Source organism: Aulostomus chinensis, chromosome 10, assembly GCF_037954235.1.
Source record: "Aulostomus chinensis isolate RoL2024-O1b breed Wild chromosome 10, RoL_Achi_v1.0, whole genome shotgun sequence".
Lineage (NCBI taxonomy): Eukaryota > Metazoa > Chordata > Actinopteri > Syngnathiformes > Aulostomidae > Aulostomus > Aulostomus chinensis.
The window spans coordinates 7,251,335-7,273,706 of NC_141329.1; the positions used below are offsets into that span (position 1 = coordinate 7,251,335).

A 22,372-nucleotide genomic window follows, 5' to 3' on the forward strand; every position below is an offset into this window, starting at 1 on the left:
AACACATTTTATTTAGTTATTTAATAAAGCAAATGCTAGGATATAACAAGTCACATGTGTGTCGTGGAAATATAAAAAGTGCAAAACCACACAGTTCCTCCTTATAGAAATAGTTTTAAATAAAGATGAAGAGTATCCCACGGCACATAAGACAAGGTCTGACCCAGCACAGAGTGACGCCAGCTAACATCAGATTAGTACAAAATACAGTACACAATTACAGAAAGATGGGGGGTCACTTAGCAACAGCGCTCATGAACCTTTGGTCAGTAAAGCCTTTTGAAAAGCAGCTCAAGTAAATGAATAATGGGGGGTTTGTGCCTCAAACACACCCATTAGACTACATCTGTATTACAATTCTTAACAGTGGATAAATGTGGGTTTTACTTTATGTTCACACATTCCTGATAACAATAAGGATATGAGTCAAAGCATGGTGCAAAAAAAGCTTGAATAATCATGTAAGGACATGTTACATAAATGCAAATAACTGCTGAAACTAAACATCTGCTGTTTCTTAGACTAACACACAATGACAAAACATTCAGAGAAACATCAAGCCCATGCCAGCATTGTTTGAATGATATTCTGATTAACACATCCCGCGTTGATTGTCTTCTCTGAGCCGACGCTGCTCTTCATAGATCACAAATTTGGCGACATTAGAAATGCTGAGAAAACTGAACTGCTTAGCAACAAGAATCAGCAAAGTTACAGAGAGCAGATGGGTTGGCTGCAGCCATATTTCCTGCTGCTTCATACCCAGCAGGCCTAAAAATAGCAGCAGAGAGAGTGGAGAGCCAGGGATGATGCTGATATTGGCTAGATTGTATGTTTTTGGGACAACACAAACCATCGAGCGAGTCGGTGAGGTGATGAGCTTTGGGCAGCAAGTTGATACAATGTATGCTGCGCTATGGGGGACAGCTCACCTTGCTTTAGGGTTAAAACAGGAAGAGAAATCATTCAAAGGTCACATTGGCAGTCGACGCTTCAGACAGCCTTTCACACAACATTACACCCATATGTTCAAAACACACATTATCACACCCACGCACACACAGGCACACACACTCATACACACACGCACACAAAACATTCGCAACACAAGGTGACGCACGCTTTGTATTTAAAGTAGGCCGGTGAATAAAGGGGAAAGCCAATTAATTCAACCACATTCATGATTAAAAGCACAATCAAAAATAAACGTCACATCAGCGAGAGTACAAAATTCTGGGTCGGTGGGTTTGTATCAAAACAGACACTGAAATCAAGTAAAAACCAAAATCTTTTTTTCTATTGGAGATTTGTTTGCATATAAAATGTACATTCTAGATCATGCAGTAGCACCATGGTTTCTCGATGTCACACCGGATCTCAAGAAATCCTCTACTTCCTCCTCCCACAGTATTTTCCCTGGCATCCTGTGATTCCACCTGGAGCAAAGACCATCAAGAATGTGAGTTTAATCTTCCATCATCAACTATGTACACACAGTACATCACTTTGTGAAATGTGTGTCTGTCTTTCACCTCTGTAGATGCCTCCTCCACCATTACCAAGGAAGCCCTGCAATGGATTTCCAATGTACTTGGCCGCTTTGGCTAAAAAAACAACAAAGGAAATGATCAATATGAGCCATTTGCTTTAACCATGTGATTAATCTGGAGTACGAATGCTGTCTGACTTGGGTTCCACACTCCCAGTATAAAGCCAGCATGACATCACCCACTGGTTAGAGTGTGGCATTTTGGTGATGGCCCCCTTGTTTTTTGCAGCTGGTGACCGTTTTTGGATGAGAAGGTGGATACAGCTGAGATGCAAGAGGCCTGCTGTGACAGTCACAGTCTACATGGAACCAACTTTATCATCTATTTTAGTCTAAATGGGGAATAAGTGAAATAGGTAAAACAGCACGAAACAGGCCATGAAACTATCAGTCGTGACCGTAACCTCCTTCTGCTTCGGAGGTCATAAATTTGGTGAGAAGCATTGTTTTCCTATTTGGCTTCTATGATTTGTATACAATAACTTCCCACCACCTGCTGGCCATTAGATAGAATGCAGATTTAAGGCATTTCAGCATAGGCTTCTATTTTCAGTTTCCTTCCTTCCCTCGCATGGCTGAATGTTAAGAGCTAACTGCTCGTGACCTGTTACTGAATGCTTATTGCTCCTTATTCTCCAAAGATTTAACTGAATCTTGTATGTTCTCAAAGAGGGTGTTGCCAATCCTGAATTAAGTATGTTTTGACAAGTTTGGAAATGTCACAACTTTTAATTTAATTAAAATTACAAAAAAAAGAGAATAGTGACTTGTGAGGTGACTTTGATGCCATGTGTTCAGCTGAATGGGCTCACTATGGTTTGCTGATAATTACAGATAATATTTCACTGCCTCACATAAAAATCTTATAAGCCGATAATCACTGTTAATGGAGCAACACCAGATTCACTATCCTGTGACGTTTAAAATGGCAAGAATAATCTCCCTAGTTTCTAACTCCAGGAATGCTGACTGGACAGTCCTGAGGTCACACGGGGAGATTAGATGACCTTTATTAGGAATGTACCAATTCTCTATAACAATAATGCTCCAATAAGCTCAAAGGCCAATGTCCCAGATACTTCAGCACATCCACTCGGTAAAATGGGGTACACCAATGTGACTTTTTAAAAAATCCAGACACTGATGCAGATACATGGGTTTAGGGCGTCACCTGATACCAAATACCAAATCTGACACCTATGTTGTTTTATGTGTAAAGGCCATGTTCTGTGTTTGTCGGGTCTGAACAGGTGAGCATTAAGTGAATATTATCATCCATCCATGTCTGCAAGGATCAGCAGTCCTCCTCCAAGCACCAAACAAAATCTGGCACTGACCCCTGCTCTATTTTGACAGTGGTGGACAAACCCCAGACCAACACTAAAGGTCTGTTATGTTATGAATAAATGTAGCAATGAGCATGAACTGCATACAGATGTGCAATGTGGTTGGTATTATGTTGTAGCCTTAAGGCCCCATCAAGTGTTACTTGACATATGTTTTGCAGGAGCAAACTGGTTGTAAGAACTACTACAAATGTGTCATTTTAGCTCCCTAAATTCTATTAGCAATTCTTTAAGCAAAATGAAGCCTCTGGGTCTGTATATGACTGTGATTCAGCTATTTGAGTCCGTTTTGCACTGATACCACTATCAGTCTGGTCGATCTCTTCCATTAACTGTCGCTAACTAAGAAACCAGACATGCTTTCCTTGAAATAATCCCACCAGCAGTAATCTCTAATATTCAGGAAAATGTAGATTATCACAGACTGGTTGTGCCATCTGCACTGATGAGCACAAACAGTACCCCGCCACACTGCATCCTCATCCAGATAATCTGGCATGTTGGCATCTTCTGCCATCAAGCAGAGACAGAATTTGGAAAATGAGCTGAGGTTATTATCATGTCTGTCTGTGTGTTTGGAGGAAATGGATTTCTGGTACCTTGTTGAGGAGTCAGTGGGGCTGGTACGTATCCACCTAGACAGCAGCCACGTGGAAGACAAATGAGACAAAGCCATTAGTCTAATGTTAAACTGTGGTTGACATATGTTTCCTGGCCAGGATGCTGGTAAGGAACACTGCTGACATCAGAGCAGGTCACATGTGGGGGCACTTGGTTTTGGTGCTGTTGGATCCAGAAATGTCTCATGACGTGTTTAGTGATTTAGACAAAAACTATTCTAACTGTTGAGTATTGAATCAGACTGCATTGCGTGTAGTTAGTAACACACAAACACATATATGAAGAATCTGGCTCAGACTTAATCCATGAGATTAGTAACACCTGTTTACCTAATACTTCCTGTCAAAATGGCCGTTGTGAAAAAATGTCTATTCTTATTTATTATACAAATAATTGATCAACCTGCAAATAACATAAATTTAATTTCAGTTTACTGCATTGCTCCACTAAACAAGTTTAGCACTGTTTTCAGTTTCTCAAGGAAAACACAGGTCTTTGTCATTCAAACACAACTTAATTAATTAATGTGAAGACAGCTTCATTTGTAAAATTGATTGTGAGAATTTTGAAATGAAATGATACATTATAAATGAAGAGAGAACCCTTTTTGTTTTCTTCGATTTTAGAAATTAATGTCTTTAGTTAATGTTTTTTTATGCAAGGTCACCATCAAATTCAGTCATGTGATTACAATGACTTGAGAACTCTTCATATAAGTGGGGATGAATAGTGCTCTGAATACTGAATGGGGTAATGCTATGTAAAATACTAAAGAAGCGGGCATTGTGTTGTGTTTAGTTTGACTTGTCATAATGCTATAAAATGGTGTAAAGGGAAGGAGACATGGGTCCAGACCCGCTGATCATCAACATACAGTGGATATTCAGCACATGATTAGCCTTCATTTGAGGTGGAGAATCTTATTAACAGAGGAAATTAAACTTCCTGTCGTTCTGCAGCACTGGCTCTCCCTTTCTTTATGCTCTCAGCTGCACAAAGGAAGTGATGGGTCTGATCTTCTGATCTAGTCCTTTCATCTGTGCAGTGTTGATACCTGGCGGCTGACAGTTGGGCACTGATCCACCTTCTGACTCAGACGCAAGGCTGAAAACTTACAGGGCCCCCTGTGCTTTCAAAACATATGGAAACAAGCTTGGATGCTGGCTAAAGAATTTATGTTTAATGATTGAAAATGGAATTATTAAAATCAATCACTTTCAATGTTTGCATACTGAAATGAGCAGTGATGGATAAAGATCAAGAAACCTAAACCACAGAACACAAATCCAAATGTACTGTAAGTGTTTACATCATAGTTTTTGTGGTTTTGGTCCGTTTTTCTTGGGAGTAACTCTTCGACTTCCACATGCCTTCTCTTGCCTCCGCCCTCCAAAGATAAATGGCTCTAATCTGTTGCCTGACCTTGATTTATTGCACAGCCCAGATTGAGTTTAAGGTAACAATACTTCACCCCTCCAACTCAAACACTTACACCAGAAGTTTTAGAAGTAGGACCCCAGGTTAGATTGAAACAGTTTCAGGGGAGGCTCATGGAGGCTACTGAATATCACCACAGTAGTCAGAGTCAGAAAATGCTAAATGCCTCAGGGTTTTTTCAAGCAAGTTTGTGTACATGTGTGTGGAGGTGGTGAGATGGCATACTGATGACACACATTAGTTGAGAAAATGTGTCAAAACATGTTAGTAAGTGAAAGTCTACCAAACTCTACAGGGAGCGGTACTGGTACCTGGGTAGAACTGCTGTGGGTAAGCTCCTCCATAACCAGGGGGCACACCTGTAAAATAAAAACCCACAAACTTAGAATCTATCGAGAAACATCAGTGTTAACTGATCATATCAGTTCCAACAAGTGTTCCAACAACCAGCTCTAAATCAAAGCTGTCTACTCAAACACTGAAGTTCATCTAGTCCTATATGCTTATTGGGAAAGAACAACCTGGAAACAACACACAATGACAAACAAAGGCAGTATGCCAAAATGATCTAAAGCTTAAAAAAGCTCCTAATTACACATTAGGACACAAAGCTCTTTGGAGATACTGTCAAGGCAAATGAGAGAATTTATCAACATCATCTGTGGAAACATTTTGCCCAGCTATCATATTTTGGCCGTCGGGAGGAAGATTCAGGCCATGACTTTCTGGCCTGTGCAGCATCTGTGGGTTGTGTGTGTATGTGTGTGTGTGTGTTTGTGTGTGTGTGGGGGCACTGCAGGCTGCTAATGTGAGATTACACTCATCCATTACGAATGGGAGGGGGGGGGGGCACAGAAACAGAAGCTGCACTGAGCGGAGTTTGATTTAGAATTATTTACCAGTAATTTTGTATTTCAAATAAACATGCAAAGACACAGACCTGCCGGATATCCACCAGCACCGCCAGGACCACCAGCACCACCAGCACCACCAGCACCACCAGCACCTACAGCTCCAAGATTGCCGTAGCCTATTCACGTAACAAAGAGTTAATCTGTTTAAGGATATATGTCATGTTACATTTTGCAGTGAGCATGTCTTATAATCTATGTTGTGCGTGTTTTTTCTTGCTATTTTCACCTCACCCCCTCAAGTGACATGAAGCCAACTGATGTCACTTTAACAACTTGTCCAAACTTCCTCTGGCAGACTTGCTATTTCGGGGCAGGAATCTCCAGGGAGGTGCACAACTTTGATGTTATGCACAGCATTAATGCTAATCGCTTACCACTGGGAAATGTGATGTTGATTTCAAAACTGCCAGTTACTGAAGGGATTTATAACACAGCTGGATTTTTATAAAATCATTAGCTCTACCAGTGCTGCAGGAAACCACTATACACACTAACTGTATATATTACAGTTGCACTGGACCAAATGACATTCCAGTAATTTCTTCAGAAGTTTTTATTTGTCCCAGAAAAACAACCAAAAACAACAACTGACTAATAATCAAAAACTGCACAAACAATAGTTTATAAGATCTGAAACAAATTTTGAAATGAATAACGTTTCAGGGGATTATAATGTTTCAAGATGGGAGAGTGTGTACTGATACTGAGAACTGAAAACTCTACAAGCTCAATATAGATTTTCACTGAGCTGTAAGAGCACTGGGGAGTAAGACTACCTGGTTTAGGTGGTTTAGCTCCACCACCAGCACCTCCCAGGCCCCCTGCAGCAGGAAACGGCACCCCACCTGTCATGGTTTAAAAAAAAAGACTCACATGATAAACATATTACTGCTCTGCTTATGTGACGGGAAATGTGTTCTGATCATCTGTAACAGTCCTGTATGTTTGTAAAAAGTGCTTCATTTCAACACCAGGCTGTTTCCTTTGAGGAAGTTTCCAACTGGCTTCTCATCCCTGATGAAATCCCCCATAAAAAGATTAGCACGTTGGATAATTTCCTGCACAGGAAATGCAAAGCGATGGCATCTTCTGGCCAACGGTCACTTTGAGCACTGAGCGGAACAGTTCTGTTTTTTTTTTGTTTTTAAAGGTGGGGGAACACTGTGAATGCGTTGCCGTGCTCATACATACCCTGTCCATACCCTTGTTGATATGGACTGTATCCCGCTGAATCATGTTGACAGAAGAAAGTAGAATTATTGTTTGGTAGGTTACCTAACCTTCCTCGTGTGAGTGTTCTCTCAGATACATATTTTATGAAGTATGCTGCCAATTACACCTTCAAAGCAGTTTTTTCTTGCCTTGTGTGCCTGTATGACTGCACGTTTTTGATAAAATAAGAAATGACGTTACAGGAATATCGGTGATGTCTGACCTGGATAACCTCCTGCTGTCAGTGGGATTCCTGCACCGCCTCCTGCTCCACCCACAGCTACGACACAATATCGCAAAACATGTGAGTTCTCAGGCAGACATGAGTTTAAAAAAAAAAATCCACCTGTAATTTGACGTGCAATAAGAAATCACTGTCTGTATCAAATGTGGAGCAGCTGGCTTAGAGCAGATACACCACACAGCAGTCACAAGTCTGTGTGTCCTATTAGTCACAGCAGCTGCATGATATCCACTTACACATTTATAGAACATGCCTCTATGTATTTTGTTTATTAATTTACTTTTTCTTGCATGCATACCTGGAGGTTTCAAAGGTTTTGCTCCAGGCAGCGGACCAGCTCCAGTTCCTATTCCAGTTCCATAAGGACCATATGGACCTAAAGCACAGAAAACGAGAAGTGAGAGACACTGTAATCTAAAACAACTATAAAATTTATGTGGAAATAGAAAGGAACTTGCCTCCATAGGTTCCTCCATATGGATATCCAGTTCCACCTGGAAAGATACCTGTTCCAGTACCTAGTAAAAACCACATTTATGAGTAGTTTCCCCTTCATAATGAAGGATGAAATATGTGTATTTCTTCTTAGGTTAAAATATCTTTTTAATCACACCCTTAGTATCCTTGGATTGTTTCAAGAAGTTACCAAAAAAGCAGTGATGAAAAAAACAATGCAGAATTATACAGAAAATACTGAAAGGGAGGCTTTAACTCTATTACAATATTATTCAAATTTACTCTGAAACAGGGGCTGAACTATGAGACGGATTAATATTATTCTGACAGGGTATATATTGGTCATCTGTACCTGGGACAACTGGTTTAGGAGGTTTTCCAGCTGTGTCCACACCAGCCCCTGAAAACAATACAGTTTAGAATCATTATATAGTCATAACATCACAGCTATTGTCTCTTGCAACTGCTGTGTCTCTCTTTGTCTCCACCATGTGGCAAGGAGCATGTATTGTATATCTAATAAGACCAGGTGAAACCTGCGACATGGCTTGATGCATGATAAGAGGGCAAAAATGATGCAGAGATTAAAAGTCCATAGTTTGTATTCCTGGATATTCTATGTTCATCAGTGTTAGGAAGAGATGAGAGGAGCCGATTGGTATGGGTATCACTGAGAGTGATGGCCTGGGAAGCAGCTGAGTGATGAAGCATCTTTGTGGGTGGTCAGCTGAACGCACTGGTCTGAACCTGGAAGTGGTGGTGGATTGTATCCACTTCTGAGTAATTCCCCACCTCGCTAGCTATGGGAGACAACAGGTCTCCCCTCCTCACACTGGTGACAGCTCCCCTACCTTTCTGTTCTCACAGTCAGCAAGTCTCGAACGGCATCCATCCTGCCAGGAGGATGAGCGCACCACCAATTGTCTTCTGGGGTCTGATTAATTAAATCAGTGGTATTTCAGCTTGCAGAGTCCAGATGTAAAAGTCAACAGAAAAGGAAAAAATGTATATCCCAAAATTTGGTGCCACTTCAGTGCGAGGAAACGTAAGATAGCAACTCTCTCCTTCCTGCGTGCTGTATCACCCTGGCGGACGTAGGAGACGACTCCACTCTTGATGCTGCACAGGCGCATTTCAGCTTGGCCATTCAGCGAGTCACCCAGCAACCACAACAGTTATAGTGCATGGCATCAAGCCAAAGAAAATATACAGAGGACAAGGGAAAGCAAAAAAGTAACATGTTTTTAAATCAGAATAAATATGGATTTACCTCCAGGCTGCTGGGCGACAGGTGCAGCTAAAGGAGAGACGAGACTAACATGAACTGACTTAACCAAATTTAGATTCAATTAAACAACACACTAAACCCGCATTTCTGACTGGTGTTTTAGCTATTAACTAGCTTGCTCAGTTTAGCCTGTTTTGCCTACGTTCTGTTACGTGTGCAAATTTGTGTTTAGTGAATGAAGATACGTGCTGACACCTGCATCTGGGTGACACAACCGCCAGTTTGTTTTTATGTAAAAGGGTTCAAGATATTCCATTTGAGGATCAGTGTTGAATGCAATTTTCATGATTGCAGAGGAAGAGGTTTACACTTACCCGGAAGACCTTCACCTGTTGAACCAAGAAACACAGGCGGCTGTTAAGTCACTTAAACTTCATTGTAAAATATGTTAATGGCAAGAGAGCACAAACTCTCAATACCAACTAAATCACTTGATACAGTATATAAAAATAAAATTGTTATTACCACCAATAGGCACTGCAACACCTGCTCCACCTGTAACATTTAAAAAAGCAAGGCAATTGATGTTTTGTCACATAATCATTATTCAAAAACAAATACGATTTTTTGGGAGTCTTTCAATAAGCTTATTTTCACATACTTACCAACACTTGTTCCAGCTGTGAAATACATAAAAAGGTATTGTCACTTTAAAAATCTTTCAAATCTTAATACTGCATAAATAAGACAGATTACGAAAGCTGGGATGTCTGCTAGCACAGTGATTACTTAAAAATGATGTCATATGCACTTCTTACTCACCACTTGGCTGAATAATACCCCCAGCAACTGTCAAGAAGGAAAATATTAAAAGTCAGTTAGAGCACATTTCAGAATTACATAAAGGAACTCCAAAAAAAAAAGAACCTACCGCCTGTTGTATCACATCCGCCACGAAGGTACAAAGTGCAAAATAAAAGAAAAATAAAAGAAACAATTAGTTAAATAGTCATTTGAAATGTAGAATCAAATAATGTTGTCTCTTTAGGTTGATTACATTAATTATAAAGAAGCTCCCTTTTGATGGAACATTCTACAAAGATAGTACAAGAATAACAAAAATAAAAAAAAACAAGAAATACCTTTCAAAAGTGCAACAAAAACATTTCATATAAATCTTGACAGCAGGCACATAACTTAAAAAGTAGTGACTGGTAGCGTTCTAGAGCAGGGGCTTCATGGGTTAAATAGATGTGACATTGAGGCAATTGTTGTATTTTTTATGGCAACGATTATATGAGTGTAAAAACCTCAAAACATCTCAGGAATCCCCTGCTGTAGAACTTCGTCAACACTAATCAGAAATAATGCAGGCAAAACAAACCTAAAACATCACGACTAATTAAGTGTGTGAAGATTACAGGGTTAAACTAGACTTGATTTAGATGTACCATTATCCCAAAATTACAGTTAAGATGCAAAGATGAGTTAAAGTAATCCATCAAGCACAGTGAGCTGTTAGTAAAAAGGGAAAGAGTGTGCAAGACAAGTACTGTTGAGGAAAAGAGGCAACCTGTGGTCAGACCTAACAGCATGGGGATGTACTTCTCTTTCATCACTACATGAAGCCTGACATTTAAGGGTTTGTGTCTGAAGCACTGCTGATGTAGGTAACCAATCCTTTTTTGGCTGCCCCTATAGAGCAGAATTTTCTAAACAGATTATATTCTCAAGATTATTTGTTCGCTCTGAGTGCGAGGGGCAAGCAATAAAATTGGATCCAATACTGCCCCCTATAGTGCTTGAACGGATAGTGGCCGTTTATAAATTGCACCCTAAAATGACTAAATTCAGACACTGCTTGAAACAACTTCAGCAGACACACACAAACAGGCCTTCTGAGTGGGCTACTATATGTATTCATGTATATATATATTTCATCTAAATTCTTCATATGATCTATATAAATTACCACAGATTTCACTACACTAGGAAAGATTTCATGCGAGCAGCAAGTCTTACTGGGCTGTGGGACCTCTGGGGCCTTGCCAGTTGCGGCAATAGTTGTGGGCCCTGTCAAAAGACAACAGGTTCCAGTTTCATCCATTTGGCTTTGAAAGGCAGCAGATGGGGTGAAACTATAAAAGGTAGAAGCCATTAGGGGGACTGACACTGCCACAGCTGTGAGGCTGTAAGCTAGAGATGGTCAATAGCTGGTAGCACTAGCAAGACATGAGAGTTTTGGGGGCAGGAGATGGGATGGGCGAGGGTAAATGTACAGGGGATAAATGATGTCCAGTGGTACGTCTCCCCAAGGTAGAGTGCAATTTGCAGTTAGCAATGCGTAGCAGGTCAGCCGCCTGTATGCTGCTAAAGACATCCTGCAAAGAATGATGACGGTGCCTGAAAAAAGCCCCTGAGAGTTAAAACAGAACTTAGATAGTTTCATGTTTTCGATCAGTGTTGAATGATCAAGGCTGTTTTTCAATGTGCAACAGAGTTCTGTACATTATAAGGCTGTAAACAAATGCTACAAACTCTGACTTAAATGTGTCAACATTGTGTTGAAAGAAATCTTGGCATTTTAGCTGTACCTGGACCAGGAGTTCCATCAGGACCTTCATCTTTTCCTGTAGATGAAAAATAAATCATAGACACTTCCTATACCTAAAGGCTTATAGAAGAAAATAATAAATTCCCCAGCTCTTTACCTGGTTTTCCAGCTTCAGGAAGACCTGTGCCATCTGGCAGAACAACAGGAGCGCCGGCTGGAACACCACTGACAATAGCCGTACCGGGTGTAGCTCCTGGCACATCAAGTCCCACTCCAGTGACACCTCCTTAAAAGCATAAATTAGGTCCTCTAATCAATCCCCTTGACTGAGTGTATCAAGAGAGTATCAGCGATTGAATGCCTCTTCTCACCTAATTTTGGTGGCTTCACCCCACCTGGATATCCTGCATGAAAGCACAGCCCCATCAATCATTTTAACAGTATACTTTGCCCCTTTACAACTCTGAAATCAATATAATGCTCATGCACAGTACCTGCACCTCCAAAGTCTCCTGTGACACCTCCAGTTCCTCCTGCTCCTCCCAGTCCTCCAGTTCCTAACCCTGCTCCTGCTCCTCCCAGTCCTCCAGTTCCTAACCCTGCTCCTGCTCCTCCCAGTCCTCCAGTTCCTAACCCTGCTCCTGCTCCTCCTGCTCCTGTCACAGCAAATTCGGGAATGTTTACTTTTATCAGCTTTAAATTGGAATTGCAATTATACAAGAAGAAATTACTATAAATGTGTGGTTCCGCACTGTCGAGTATCTCTGAATGTATACATGAAGTACACTGTACCATATTTAGCAGCTTTTGCAGCAGCCGAGTACTGTCCGCCTCCTAACCCTGGAACTGCTCCTCCTCCTGCCCCTCCCAGTCCACCAGCTCCTAACCCTGCTCCTGCACCTCCTGTAACTCCCAATTAGAGAAATATACTGTAGCAGTTTAATCAACATTACATTAGAATTACAACTACGCAAATGGACATTACTATAAAAGTGTAATTAATAAACAATTAGGTGTCTCAGAATGTGTAGTTCCTGTACCATATTTAGCAGCTTTAGCAGCAGCAGCAGCAGCAGCAGCAGCAGCAGCAGTGTATTGTCCACCTCCTAATCCTGGAACTGCTCCTCCTCCTGCTCCTCCTGCCCCACCTAATCCTCCTGTTCCTAATGCAGCTCCAGCTCCTGTTGACAATCCTGGTGCAGGAAAAAGGAGCAAATAAATTAAGGTAAATGTAAAAGCAGGTTTAGAATGTTAAAAACTACAATATTTGAGTTTGTTAATAAACAGCATCTTGGAATGTTTAGTATCATTGTGTTTGTGTGCTTTATTTTACGATACCGTATTTAGCAGCTTTGGCAGCACTGTATTGTCCCCCTCCGAATCCTCCTGTTCCCTGGCCGGGTCCTCCGAAACCTCCTGTTCCTAGACCAGGTACTCCAAATCCTCCTGCTCCTTGACCAGGTACTCCGAGTCCCCCTGTTCCTAACCCTGCTCCACCTCCAGTTGAAATTCCTGAATTGGGAGTATGGATCACACCACACAGAAAGCCAGAGGCTTGAACGTGGAACCTTCATGCTGAAGGCAACATTGGTGAATGTTAAGAATTAAGGTGTTAATGTGCTTAATTCACTGTACCATATTTGGCAGCTTTTGCAGCAGAGTATGGTCCACCTCCCACTCCTCCTGTTACTTGACCTGGCACTCCGTATCCTCCTCCAGGTACTCCAAGTCCTCCTGCTCCTAGACCAGGTACTCCATATCCTCCTGTTCCTAGACCAGGTACTCCAAAGCCTCCTGTCCCTCTGTGCCCCCCTGCTCCAGTTCCTCCTGAAACTCCTAGGCAGGCAAATGAATCAGAATGCATCATTGGGCTGCTTGCAAGAAAGTACAGTTGAGTCAAGCTTACTATTGCACTGCAAAAATATTATTTAAGAAATTCCTCCACTGTGCACACCAAATAATGTCAATGTTGTACATACACATTTTGCATTTGTTTTTCTTCCATCTTTCCAGAGCTACTATCAGGAGCAGCCTGGGTTGTACTGAGAAGAACTCTGCCAATCATCACCATTACTAAGCAACAAATGGAGCTGCGCTTCACCCCCAACCCCCCCCAAAAAAACTTAACTAACCCTTTAATGTAAGACAGATTTGTCTTACAAGCAGTGTTTTAATGAGATATAAAAGCTTGATTTGGTTCCAATATTTGGAAATTTAATGAGCTTATTTCATTTGTTTTTTGTTAAGAAAACAAACCAAAATAATATCATGATTTAGTTCAAGAGTATCTTACCATATTTAGGTGGTTTGACTCCAGCACCAGCACCAGCACCAACACCATAACCTATAATAAGCATCAAAATGATCAAAGGAAACAACAGAGGCACATTTTTGCCTAGGTCTTTTTGTTCACACTGATCTAACAATTTGGCGGCCGTACCTCCACCTCCGTAGCCCCCACCACCTGGCAGCACCTGTCCTGCTCCTCCTGGGACCCCTCCTCCTCCTATGCCTGCTCCTGGGACCCCTCCTCCTCCTATGCCTGCTCCTGGGACCCCTCCTCCTCCTATGCCTGCTCCTGGGACTCCTGTAAGTGAGTGAATGAAGAACTAACCTTAAAAAAAGATTACAGTATTCTTATTGTATGGTGTATGCTGTATGCAATATATGACGTCTACTTTTTTCATGGTAACAAAACAGTGAAAATATGGGTGTAGTCTCACCATATTTAGGAGGTTTAGCACCAGCTGCCAAAGCTGCAACACAATGATACATGTTATTTTTGACTCAACAACATTACCTCATGCTAGTAACTCCCATTAATAATCTTAAGAAGCTTACATCCATATCCAGGTAAAAGTGGGACTCTTCCAGGAACTCCTCCTCCACCTCCACCTACACCACCACCACCAACACCTCCACCACCACCATGTGGAACTCCCCCGCCACCAACTCGACCTGTTTATACAAAATTGTATCATTCAATTGTAAACATTTATATTCAGATCCATATCATACAATTATTGAGATGATGCATAAGACCCCACATGTAATAGCAAACATTTCTATCAAGATTGTCACCATATTTGGCAGCTTTAGCAGCAGCATTGTATCCTCCAGCTCCTCCAAGTCCTCCAGTGCCTCCCAGTCCTCCAGCTCCCAGTCCTCCAGCGCCTCCTAATCCTCCAGCCCCTCCCAGTCCTCCAGCTCCTAGTCCTCCAGCCCCTCCCAGTCCTCCAGCTCCCAGTCCTCCAGCTCCTCCCAGCCCTCCAGCTCCTCCCAGTACTCCTACTCCTGTGATGAGTAAATCTATTTACAGGACAAGCTTGTGGTATGGTTGAGAGCAGTGACTGTATTTCCTGGGAGAAGAGGAGGTTGTAGCCTACAATGCCCAGGGCCCACTTAGTGACATTTGAAGCTGCTAAAATCTGTGATTTATGCATACATTTATATTTCACATGTATCCGAATGTTTTTGTTTTTTTTTGTCTTCAGCTGTTTTGTATCCTATGATTCTATTGATTCTATTGATCTGCTATGTCCTTGCAGCATCGATTGCATGTCCAGGGAGGACTGTGTGATAGATGGTTTGAGCATTGTCCTGCTTGTGAAGTTTCAGGGTGTTTTGAGATACATGAGAGCTAGAAAATAGATCACAACCATACAACTGGTTTCCTCCTTTCTCCTCCTTTTGTACTGCTTCCAGGAGTCAAATGACCCAGAGACACCATAACATAATTTTGAGACATAAATAATAATCAATCATACCATATTTAGCAGCTTTAGCAGGACCTCCAAGTCCTCCTCCTCCTCCCAGTCCTCCTCCGCCTAGTCCTCCACCTCCTAGTCCTCCTCCACCTAGTCCTCCACCTCCTAGTCCTCCTCCACCTAGTCCTCCACCTCCTAATCCTCCTCCTCCAAGTCCTCCTCTGCCTCCCAGTCCACCAACTCCTGTGAAGACAACTGTATTCAATGTGTTGTGGTCAAGAAAAGTGCACTTGGAGTGAGTCTGTGGGCAATTAAAATCAAGTATGAAGGACCAGTAGGGCTTTATAAAAACTGTGACAATACCTGCTAGGTGAGTGTTCCTGTAGGCCGGTGGTTCCCACACATTTTAGAGACCTGTATCCACCCCTGTTGTGTACACTCTCTACTCCCACAGATGGAGACAGCACCCACAGTGGCTGGGCTAGCATGGCTAACATTAACACTGTCAGATATGCTAGTAGATGGCCAGAAGCAGATGATTTCCACAGTCAGGACTTTGCTTTAACCTGATGTACAGCACTGTGTCTACTGACAGTTTATGCTGCCCCTCTGAGAGTGGGAGGGGTTGTTTCAGCCATTTATTAATTTTTGAGGGAGTTATGCAGTTTATTGGGTGCTAAAGGGCCTTCATTTTTCTTACAGAGGAGGAACATGAAATAGGTCTACTGGGAGTGCATCGCCGGGAGATTGGCTTGTGCTTTGTACCTTTAGGGTTTGGAGTGAGTGGATCCTGCTCAGAGTGTAGCCCCTGATGTAATTGCGCATACTCCGGGTGTAGATGACCCCCAGCAAGGGGTTCATGGCTTAAGGCCAACTCTGTCTTTTAATGTCTACAGTCACAATTATACTTTATAATATACCTTTTTCACCTGACCTAAATTTCACAGTTATGTGTTTGTCCAAGAGCATGGCAATTAAATATGTAAAACTTTTATCAATTCAGTTATTGCAATTGAGAGCAGAATTGAAAAAATGAAAGGTGGTTTGATTTTGACATGATTTTCTCCAAACAAAAAAATATAATACCATATTTAGCAGCTTTGGAAGCAGGAGAGTATCCTCCACCTCCTAATCCTGCTCCTGGGCCTCCTAGTCCACCAGTGCCTCCTAGTCCGCCAGTGCCTCCTAGTCCTGTGCCTCCTAGTCCTGTGCCACCTAACCCTCCTGTGCCTCCTAGTCCACCTGTGCCTCCAATTCCTTCAGCGCATTTGATGAAGGGAGGCCAAAAAGAAAGATGATTTTAGCTTGAATTTTTGAAGCTATGAAGACAAAATGAAAGCTCATAACATAATAATCATAAGCTGAAAAAAATATGTACATGGTGTCAAGGTCATTATACAGCTTCAATACCATATTTAGCAGCTTTTGCTGCTCCAAGTGGCGCTCCTCCAGGTAAACCACCCGGTACGCCACCCGGCACACCACCAGGAACGCCACCAGGAACACCACCTGGCACACCACCTGGTACACCACCCGGTACAGCTCCTCCTGGTAATCCTGCTCAGATGACCCAAATGGAACAAACAGGTCCAACATGTCAGATAGATTTAACAACATTTAGAAAGTATAGTTCATGTGATAAAGACACTTTAAGATTTGTTGTATAGTTCTAAAATGCACAAAAACATTAAAGTTCTCACCATATTTAGCAGCCTTGGCGCCAGCTCCATAGCCTCCTATTGAGCATTTAATGCACATGAATGAACATTTATTTATGAATGAAAAGACTACATTTTAACCAATATATCAAGAGAAAATACAAACCAGAAAATAACATGTGAAACGTTAGCATTTGCAGCTACAGTTAACAAAGTTGTGTCATTTGCTCCAAGCAGGACTTCAAATTATACCTCCTGGCAGCTGGCCTGGGTACAGTCCACCAGCGCCTCCGACAGCTCCGACACCCCCAACGCCTCCGACACCACCGACACCCCCAACACCTCCGACACCACCAACACCCCCAACACCTCCGACACCACCGACACCCCCGACAGCACCAGCACCACCAGCACCCCCGAGACCTCCCAAACCTGGAGTAGAGAGCCATAACCAGTCAAATACAACAATTAACCACAGTATTGTTCCTTCTTTTGATGATGCACTGTCCTGGGGACTGAATATGGAAGTTTACCATATTTTGCAGCTTTAGCCTGAGCAGGGGAGATGCCCCCAGGCCCCACTCCTACAGAAATAGAAAGTCAAATGTGCTATTTTCTGGTCTTTATCATATTCTCTGTCATGGTCTGGGAGTTTGGAATTGTCTCTAACATGAACCACTCGAATTAAAAGAAGTAATGTAAAAATACTTACCCGTTCCGACGGGATATCCAGGCTTTGACCCAGCTCCACCAGCACCAAAGCCCCCATAACCTAAAACATTGTAACATGACACATCATTACATTCTGGTTTTCCACTGACGCCATCATTATTCTAAATCTTTGCCAATGTTAAAATTAAGTATTTATACCAAAGGGAAGTTTGCCACCTCCAGGTTTTGCACCATAGCCTGCCGATGAGAGAGAGAGAGAGAGAGAGAGAGAGAGAGAGAGAGAGAGAGAGAGAGAGAGAGCGAGAGAGAGATTATATTCAACAGCATTTAATAACACATAATCTCAGACATCTTTAACATATTGCATTTACTTTGCTGAGGACGATCAAATCCAAGCAGAATGCCAGTTAAAAAAAACAGTTATTCATCTGTAAATCCTCTCCAAATCGATAATTCTAAATAAAATGCATTTTTGTAAAATTCTCCATCATGTTAGTCATGAAATTTTGCAGCAACCTAAAGGAATTAAGGACACAAGGTTCACAACATTACAGTAAAGTTTAAAGCAAAAAAACCTTTCTGGATTCCAAACGACAGATCTTACTCTGAGAATGATTAATTATAAACCCACCCTTTGAATGATACCAATTGGAGTGTCGTGTTATTTATCAGGCCACAGGGTGAGTATCTCCAAAGAACAACGTATTTAAACAGCTGCTCTGAACAAATCAATGAATGCATCTCGTAAATCAGATTCACACCTTGGCCTTTGGGTGTTTTCAGGGGATATCCATGAAACAGTCCTGGCTGCATTGGTCCACCATACCCACGGCCTCCTGTTCAGGGAAAAAAATGCTTTAATGCCGAAGCTCTGATACAGACGAGAATACATATAATAGTTTTAATACAGCAATACAGCTACCTGCTCCTGCACCACCTGGGCCTCCACCTCCAACTGCAGAAGAGAAAGCAAATCACCCAATCAGATGCACAGATAACATCAGGTCACTGTTTGAATGCAAGAACCAAACAAAATTTGACACTGGGAGAACTCTTGAAACGCTGCATAGAGCAGATTGGGTCATCCATGAGCAAACCATGTCAACCCTGTTCCTTCGTGATACACTTCAGGTGAACGGCAGCTATTGAATCTTTTCAATACTTTTGACTTGACTACAACCTTACTTGATTTTTGATTGAGATCAGTACCAGTGGCCACTCCTGGCAGAACACCACGTCCACCAAAACCTGAGGGATCCATCAGGACACAGACACATTAGATCCCTATACAGTGCGTGTTTGCCCAACCGATACCAGCTAAAGGAGTGTCTCGACATGAATTAATGAATGTGACACACCATTCCCTTGTACCACTCCTCCTTGGTAAAGTCCTGGCACACCAACACCTGTCACAGCCAATGAGACGACATTATTGAAATATAATGAAAAGTAATCCATCATGCAAAATCAGCGTTACTGTTTTTGTTTCTTTATATAGAGCAAGTTATATAATATCACCAATTAAAATTGCTGACCCACAATTTGTAAAATATAGTTATCAGGAATGCTGAGGAAGAAGTATGCCTAATTCCTAAAATGGTCTCATGCACAAGGTCTTACAAACTTTTGTGGCCAATTTCATCTCACAGGCTGGAATCAAAGCCGGACATCCTCACATTTACTGGGTAACTTGCAATGACACAGGTTTGCAAAAGGAACTAGATGTGTATGTAGGTGTATTTGGAATCGATCCAGGACCGCGTCCACATCTGATGATGTCATTTGTCCATGGTGGATGTATGACCTGAGAACCTTCTAGTTTTTCAAATAAAGAAAAAAAAATCCACAGTATCAAACATCTGTCCTATACACAAAAAAACAACCTAAGTTTGATGAAAAAGGAAATCTTGTCCATCCCCTGGCAATCTGTGTTGACAGTTATTGATTATTTATTGTTTTGGCTAAGTAACAAAACCTGGCACTTTGGAGGCTTTCTTCCCTGAACTACCAGCCCCTCCTGGAAGGCCAGTGTGAGGAATAACAGGGGCTGAAAGCAAGAAGAAAAATGCTACATGAGTCCTCTGAAGGAGCAAGAAAGACATACAATTTACAGAAGCTGGAGTTAAAACCCAGCATTCAGGTTGTCTGTCTGTCTTACCTCCACCTGGAAGTACAGCTCCTGTTCCGGCTCCTCCAGGTCCTCTTCCGGCCCCTGTATTTGAAAACAGTACACAGGAGACCAGGTTGGTTGTCACAGTGCTGATTAAAATCAAAGTAGAGGGCGCTGTTTCATCATGTTGATATCAAGCACTGGTGTCATGCTCATTCCTGTTGAACCATTTTGTGGCACACACACAAAATCTAAAAGTTAGGAGACATTTTGGGATTTTTTTTTAATGTGTCGGAGGAACTTTTGAATATAATGTTTTTGTATCAAGTTTGCTTGTAGATGATTTTAAAATCAAATATTGATTTTGAGCCAACTTTTGCCTTGCTCGCTAAAGCCATGTGGTAGCTAGCATAAAACCTTTGTGTTGTGGGCTTGTTGTCACTGGTTTTAAACCCAAATTATGCCTGGTCCATGTTTGTTTGGCTAAATGTTGATAATATATTTTCACTGTATTTTACTCACGACTAAAACTTATTTGGTGTCTTCAATTTAAGAAACTAAAAGGTTAAAAAAAATGGAATCCCTTCCCCCTCCTAAAACCCCATGGATATCCTATAATCTGATGAGGTCACAGTGTCTGAGAAAATAACTCAGTGTTAAAACAAGATATAATAAAGAAATTGGTAAGAATAAAAAACAACAACAACACATTTCTCATCACATGGAGTAGTTCACATGTCACTGCTACATTAATACTAGTAATGTAGAGGTCACAATTTGTAACCTGTACTAATCTTGACTAAAGTCACTTGAGAGTAAAAATTGTGACAATTAACCCCGCTTTCTCCTCCTTCATGAACACTTTAGATTCAAAGAACAGCAAACTGGAGTCATTAACACATTAGTTAAATAGTTCTGTTAATTATCTCTCAGCAAATTCCTTGGGTATACGTTGTAATTGTTAGACAAACTTGTGAGCGTCATTATTATAATTTTTTTTTTGCTTGTTTTACACCCTGTGACCACGAGGGGTCCCCATAATCCTTCTACATCACAATGAACAGAGACAGAACTGTATGGGGCAGTTTTGACCTCTTCAAAGGAGAGCCAGATCCTCAGCCTGACCACTGGTAATAAGAGCAGGTAATCTGGTGTTTCTACTCTGTCATCACCTCATGATCAAAAGTAACATGGCAGACTTTTAATCTAATCATGGGAGGCAGCCAGTATGCATGGCATTTACTCTGCCTCATCAAATGCCTCATTTCTTTGGCTATCCTATCTTCCAGGAAATGAGCTGTCAGCCTCATTTGTAAGGGAGCTTGGCAGCAGGATAAAACAAGATCAATTATTTGTTTGAGCTATTTTTTTTTTAAATTTTAATCTTAAATTCCTCATTCTTTGTTGAACAGACATTGTGCAGTACCTGTAAATATGTGGCCGGAGAGATTTAGGGAGAAACGTTTGCCAAAGGCATGTTTGCTTTATCTGTGCTCTTTCAGATGAATGGGTTGTTATTTTGTGTGTCATGAAAAGAGCACAGACTGATCCTGGGGACTAAAGTATTGTCTTTGCCAACCAACACTTAAGAATAGGCTGTTTGCCAAAGTGCAGTCCTGGTCACGACTGGGCCCTCCTGAGTCCATGCTCAATCAGTCTGCTGAACTTCAAGCAAATCCCATGTACATACACAACACAGACTTTGACATCATTCTGGGTTCTGCAAGAGTTCAATGTGTCTAGAGTTTACAGGTGCATGATAAAAATGTAATTGTCAGTGCCATAGCATTTTTTCACGCTGAGTAAAAAGCAACGTGAACATTTTGGCTCTTTCCTAACATGCAAGCATGCAGATCAATCAAGTTGTTGTGTCAGTGTTGAGAGCACTGCAAGTGTGTACAGAAGTCTGTCAGTAGGCCAAGATTCAGCTTACCTCCATGTGGAAGCAGAGAGCCTCCAGCACCTGCGATCAGGACAACAAGAATCTCAGTGTGATGTTCATATCAGAGGCAGCGAGAAGATTCTTTCAGTAAGATTTAGGAAAGAACTGCCAAACAAACAGAGACGATTACAACCTCCATCAGAGAGGTAACGTGATGGTTTGTCTATTAGCAGCTAAATGTTGAGGAGGGATTTGGATGCAATTAAGTAGGATGATAGCAGAGTTTGAGGAACCAATTAGATTTAGGAATTGATCTGTAACCGGAGCTGATGACATCATAGCCCCTTGATGTGAGTATGCACTTTCCAAGTACCCTCCAGTTTTTAATTCTGCACATCTTGTTCAGGGGTCAAATTGCGTGTTTTCAGTGTGTTTTTATGTGCTTAAATAAAAGCTGATTTATCGTCAAGTTCAGAAACCTTCCCAGACAAGGCAAGAGGCCTTCCTGCACAGGTGACCAGCAAAACCAGCGCTATGACAGTCAATATAACAGTAGTGCAGTTAAAAGCGTAAGTCTTAGAGTCATCATGATACTTTAAATATGAAATTTAATGCGCTGGAGTGTGTAATATATCTAACACTAGCTTATTTAACATGCAGAAGATGCGATCTTTCCAGTTGTAAAACTAAATCCTTCACATCACAGTTTGGTTACTTTACCTCACAGTCCCAATGGGAATATGAGAACCAAACTGGGGGATCTGGAACTTTAGGCATATCTA

At 41.6% G+C, this 22,372-nt stretch overlaps 2 protein-coding genes across 2 annotated transcripts in view; both read right to left on the reverse strand.

Moving 5' to 3' along the window:
• Window positions 1-16,129, reverse strand: LOC147254233 (uncharacterized). The gene is made up of 29 exons (XM_086215721.1): window positions 16,096-16,129; window positions 14,285-14,317; window positions 14,002-14,148; window positions 13,855-13,905; window positions 13,197-13,397; window positions 12,900-13,073; window positions 12,602-12,754; window positions 12,354-12,464; window positions 12,056-12,217; window positions 11,933-11,965; window positions 11,719-11,847; window positions 11,602-11,637; window positions 11,030-11,080; window positions 9,830-9,856; window positions 9,673-9,687; window positions 9,533-9,562; window positions 9,382-9,396; window positions 9,050-9,076; window positions 8,132-8,179; window positions 7,782-7,841; window positions 7,622-7,699; window positions 7,303-7,359; window positions 7,059-7,094; window positions 6,644-6,712; window positions 5,894-5,983; window positions 5,265-5,312; window positions 3,495-3,530; window positions 1,533-1,604; window positions 1-1,436 (listed from the first exon to the last, which is right to left on the reverse strand). The coding sequence occupies exons 1-29, from the start codon at window positions 16,127-16,129 to the stop codon at window positions 1,390-1,392; spliced, it is 2,070 nt and encodes a 689-aa protein (XP_086071847.1). The 3' UTR covers window positions 1-1,389.
• Window positions 15,491-22,372, reverse strand: part of elna (elastin a) — a 23,563-nt gene continuing 16,681 nt past the window's right edge. Inside the window, exons 6-19 of the mRNA XM_086215722.1 lie at window positions 21,642-21,671; window positions 19,757-19,810; window positions 19,574-19,645; window positions 18,957-19,004; window positions 18,784-18,846; window positions 18,521-18,553; window positions 18,360-18,434; window positions 17,797-17,835; window positions 17,639-17,698; window positions 17,460-17,510; window positions 17,179-17,358; window positions 16,969-17,004; window positions 16,679-16,825; window positions 15,491-16,525 (exon numbers count right to left, since the gene is read on the reverse strand). Of these exons, the coding sequence (XP_086071848.1) occupies window positions 16,272-16,525; window positions 16,679-16,825; window positions 16,969-17,004; window positions 17,179-17,358; window positions 17,460-17,510; window positions 17,639-17,698; window positions 17,797-17,835; window positions 18,360-18,434; window positions 18,521-18,553; window positions 18,784-18,846; window positions 18,957-19,004; window positions 19,574-19,645; window positions 19,757-19,810; window positions 21,642-21,671 (1,142 nt within the window). The 3' untranslated portion in view covers window positions 15,491-16,271. The remainder of the gene's footprint in view (window positions 16,526-16,678; window positions 16,826-16,968; window positions 17,005-17,178; window positions 17,359-17,459; window positions 17,511-17,638; window positions 17,699-17,796; window positions 17,836-18,359; window positions 18,435-18,520; window positions 18,554-18,783; window positions 18,847-18,956; window positions 19,005-19,573; window positions 19,646-19,756; window positions 19,811-21,641; window positions 21,672-22,372) is intronic.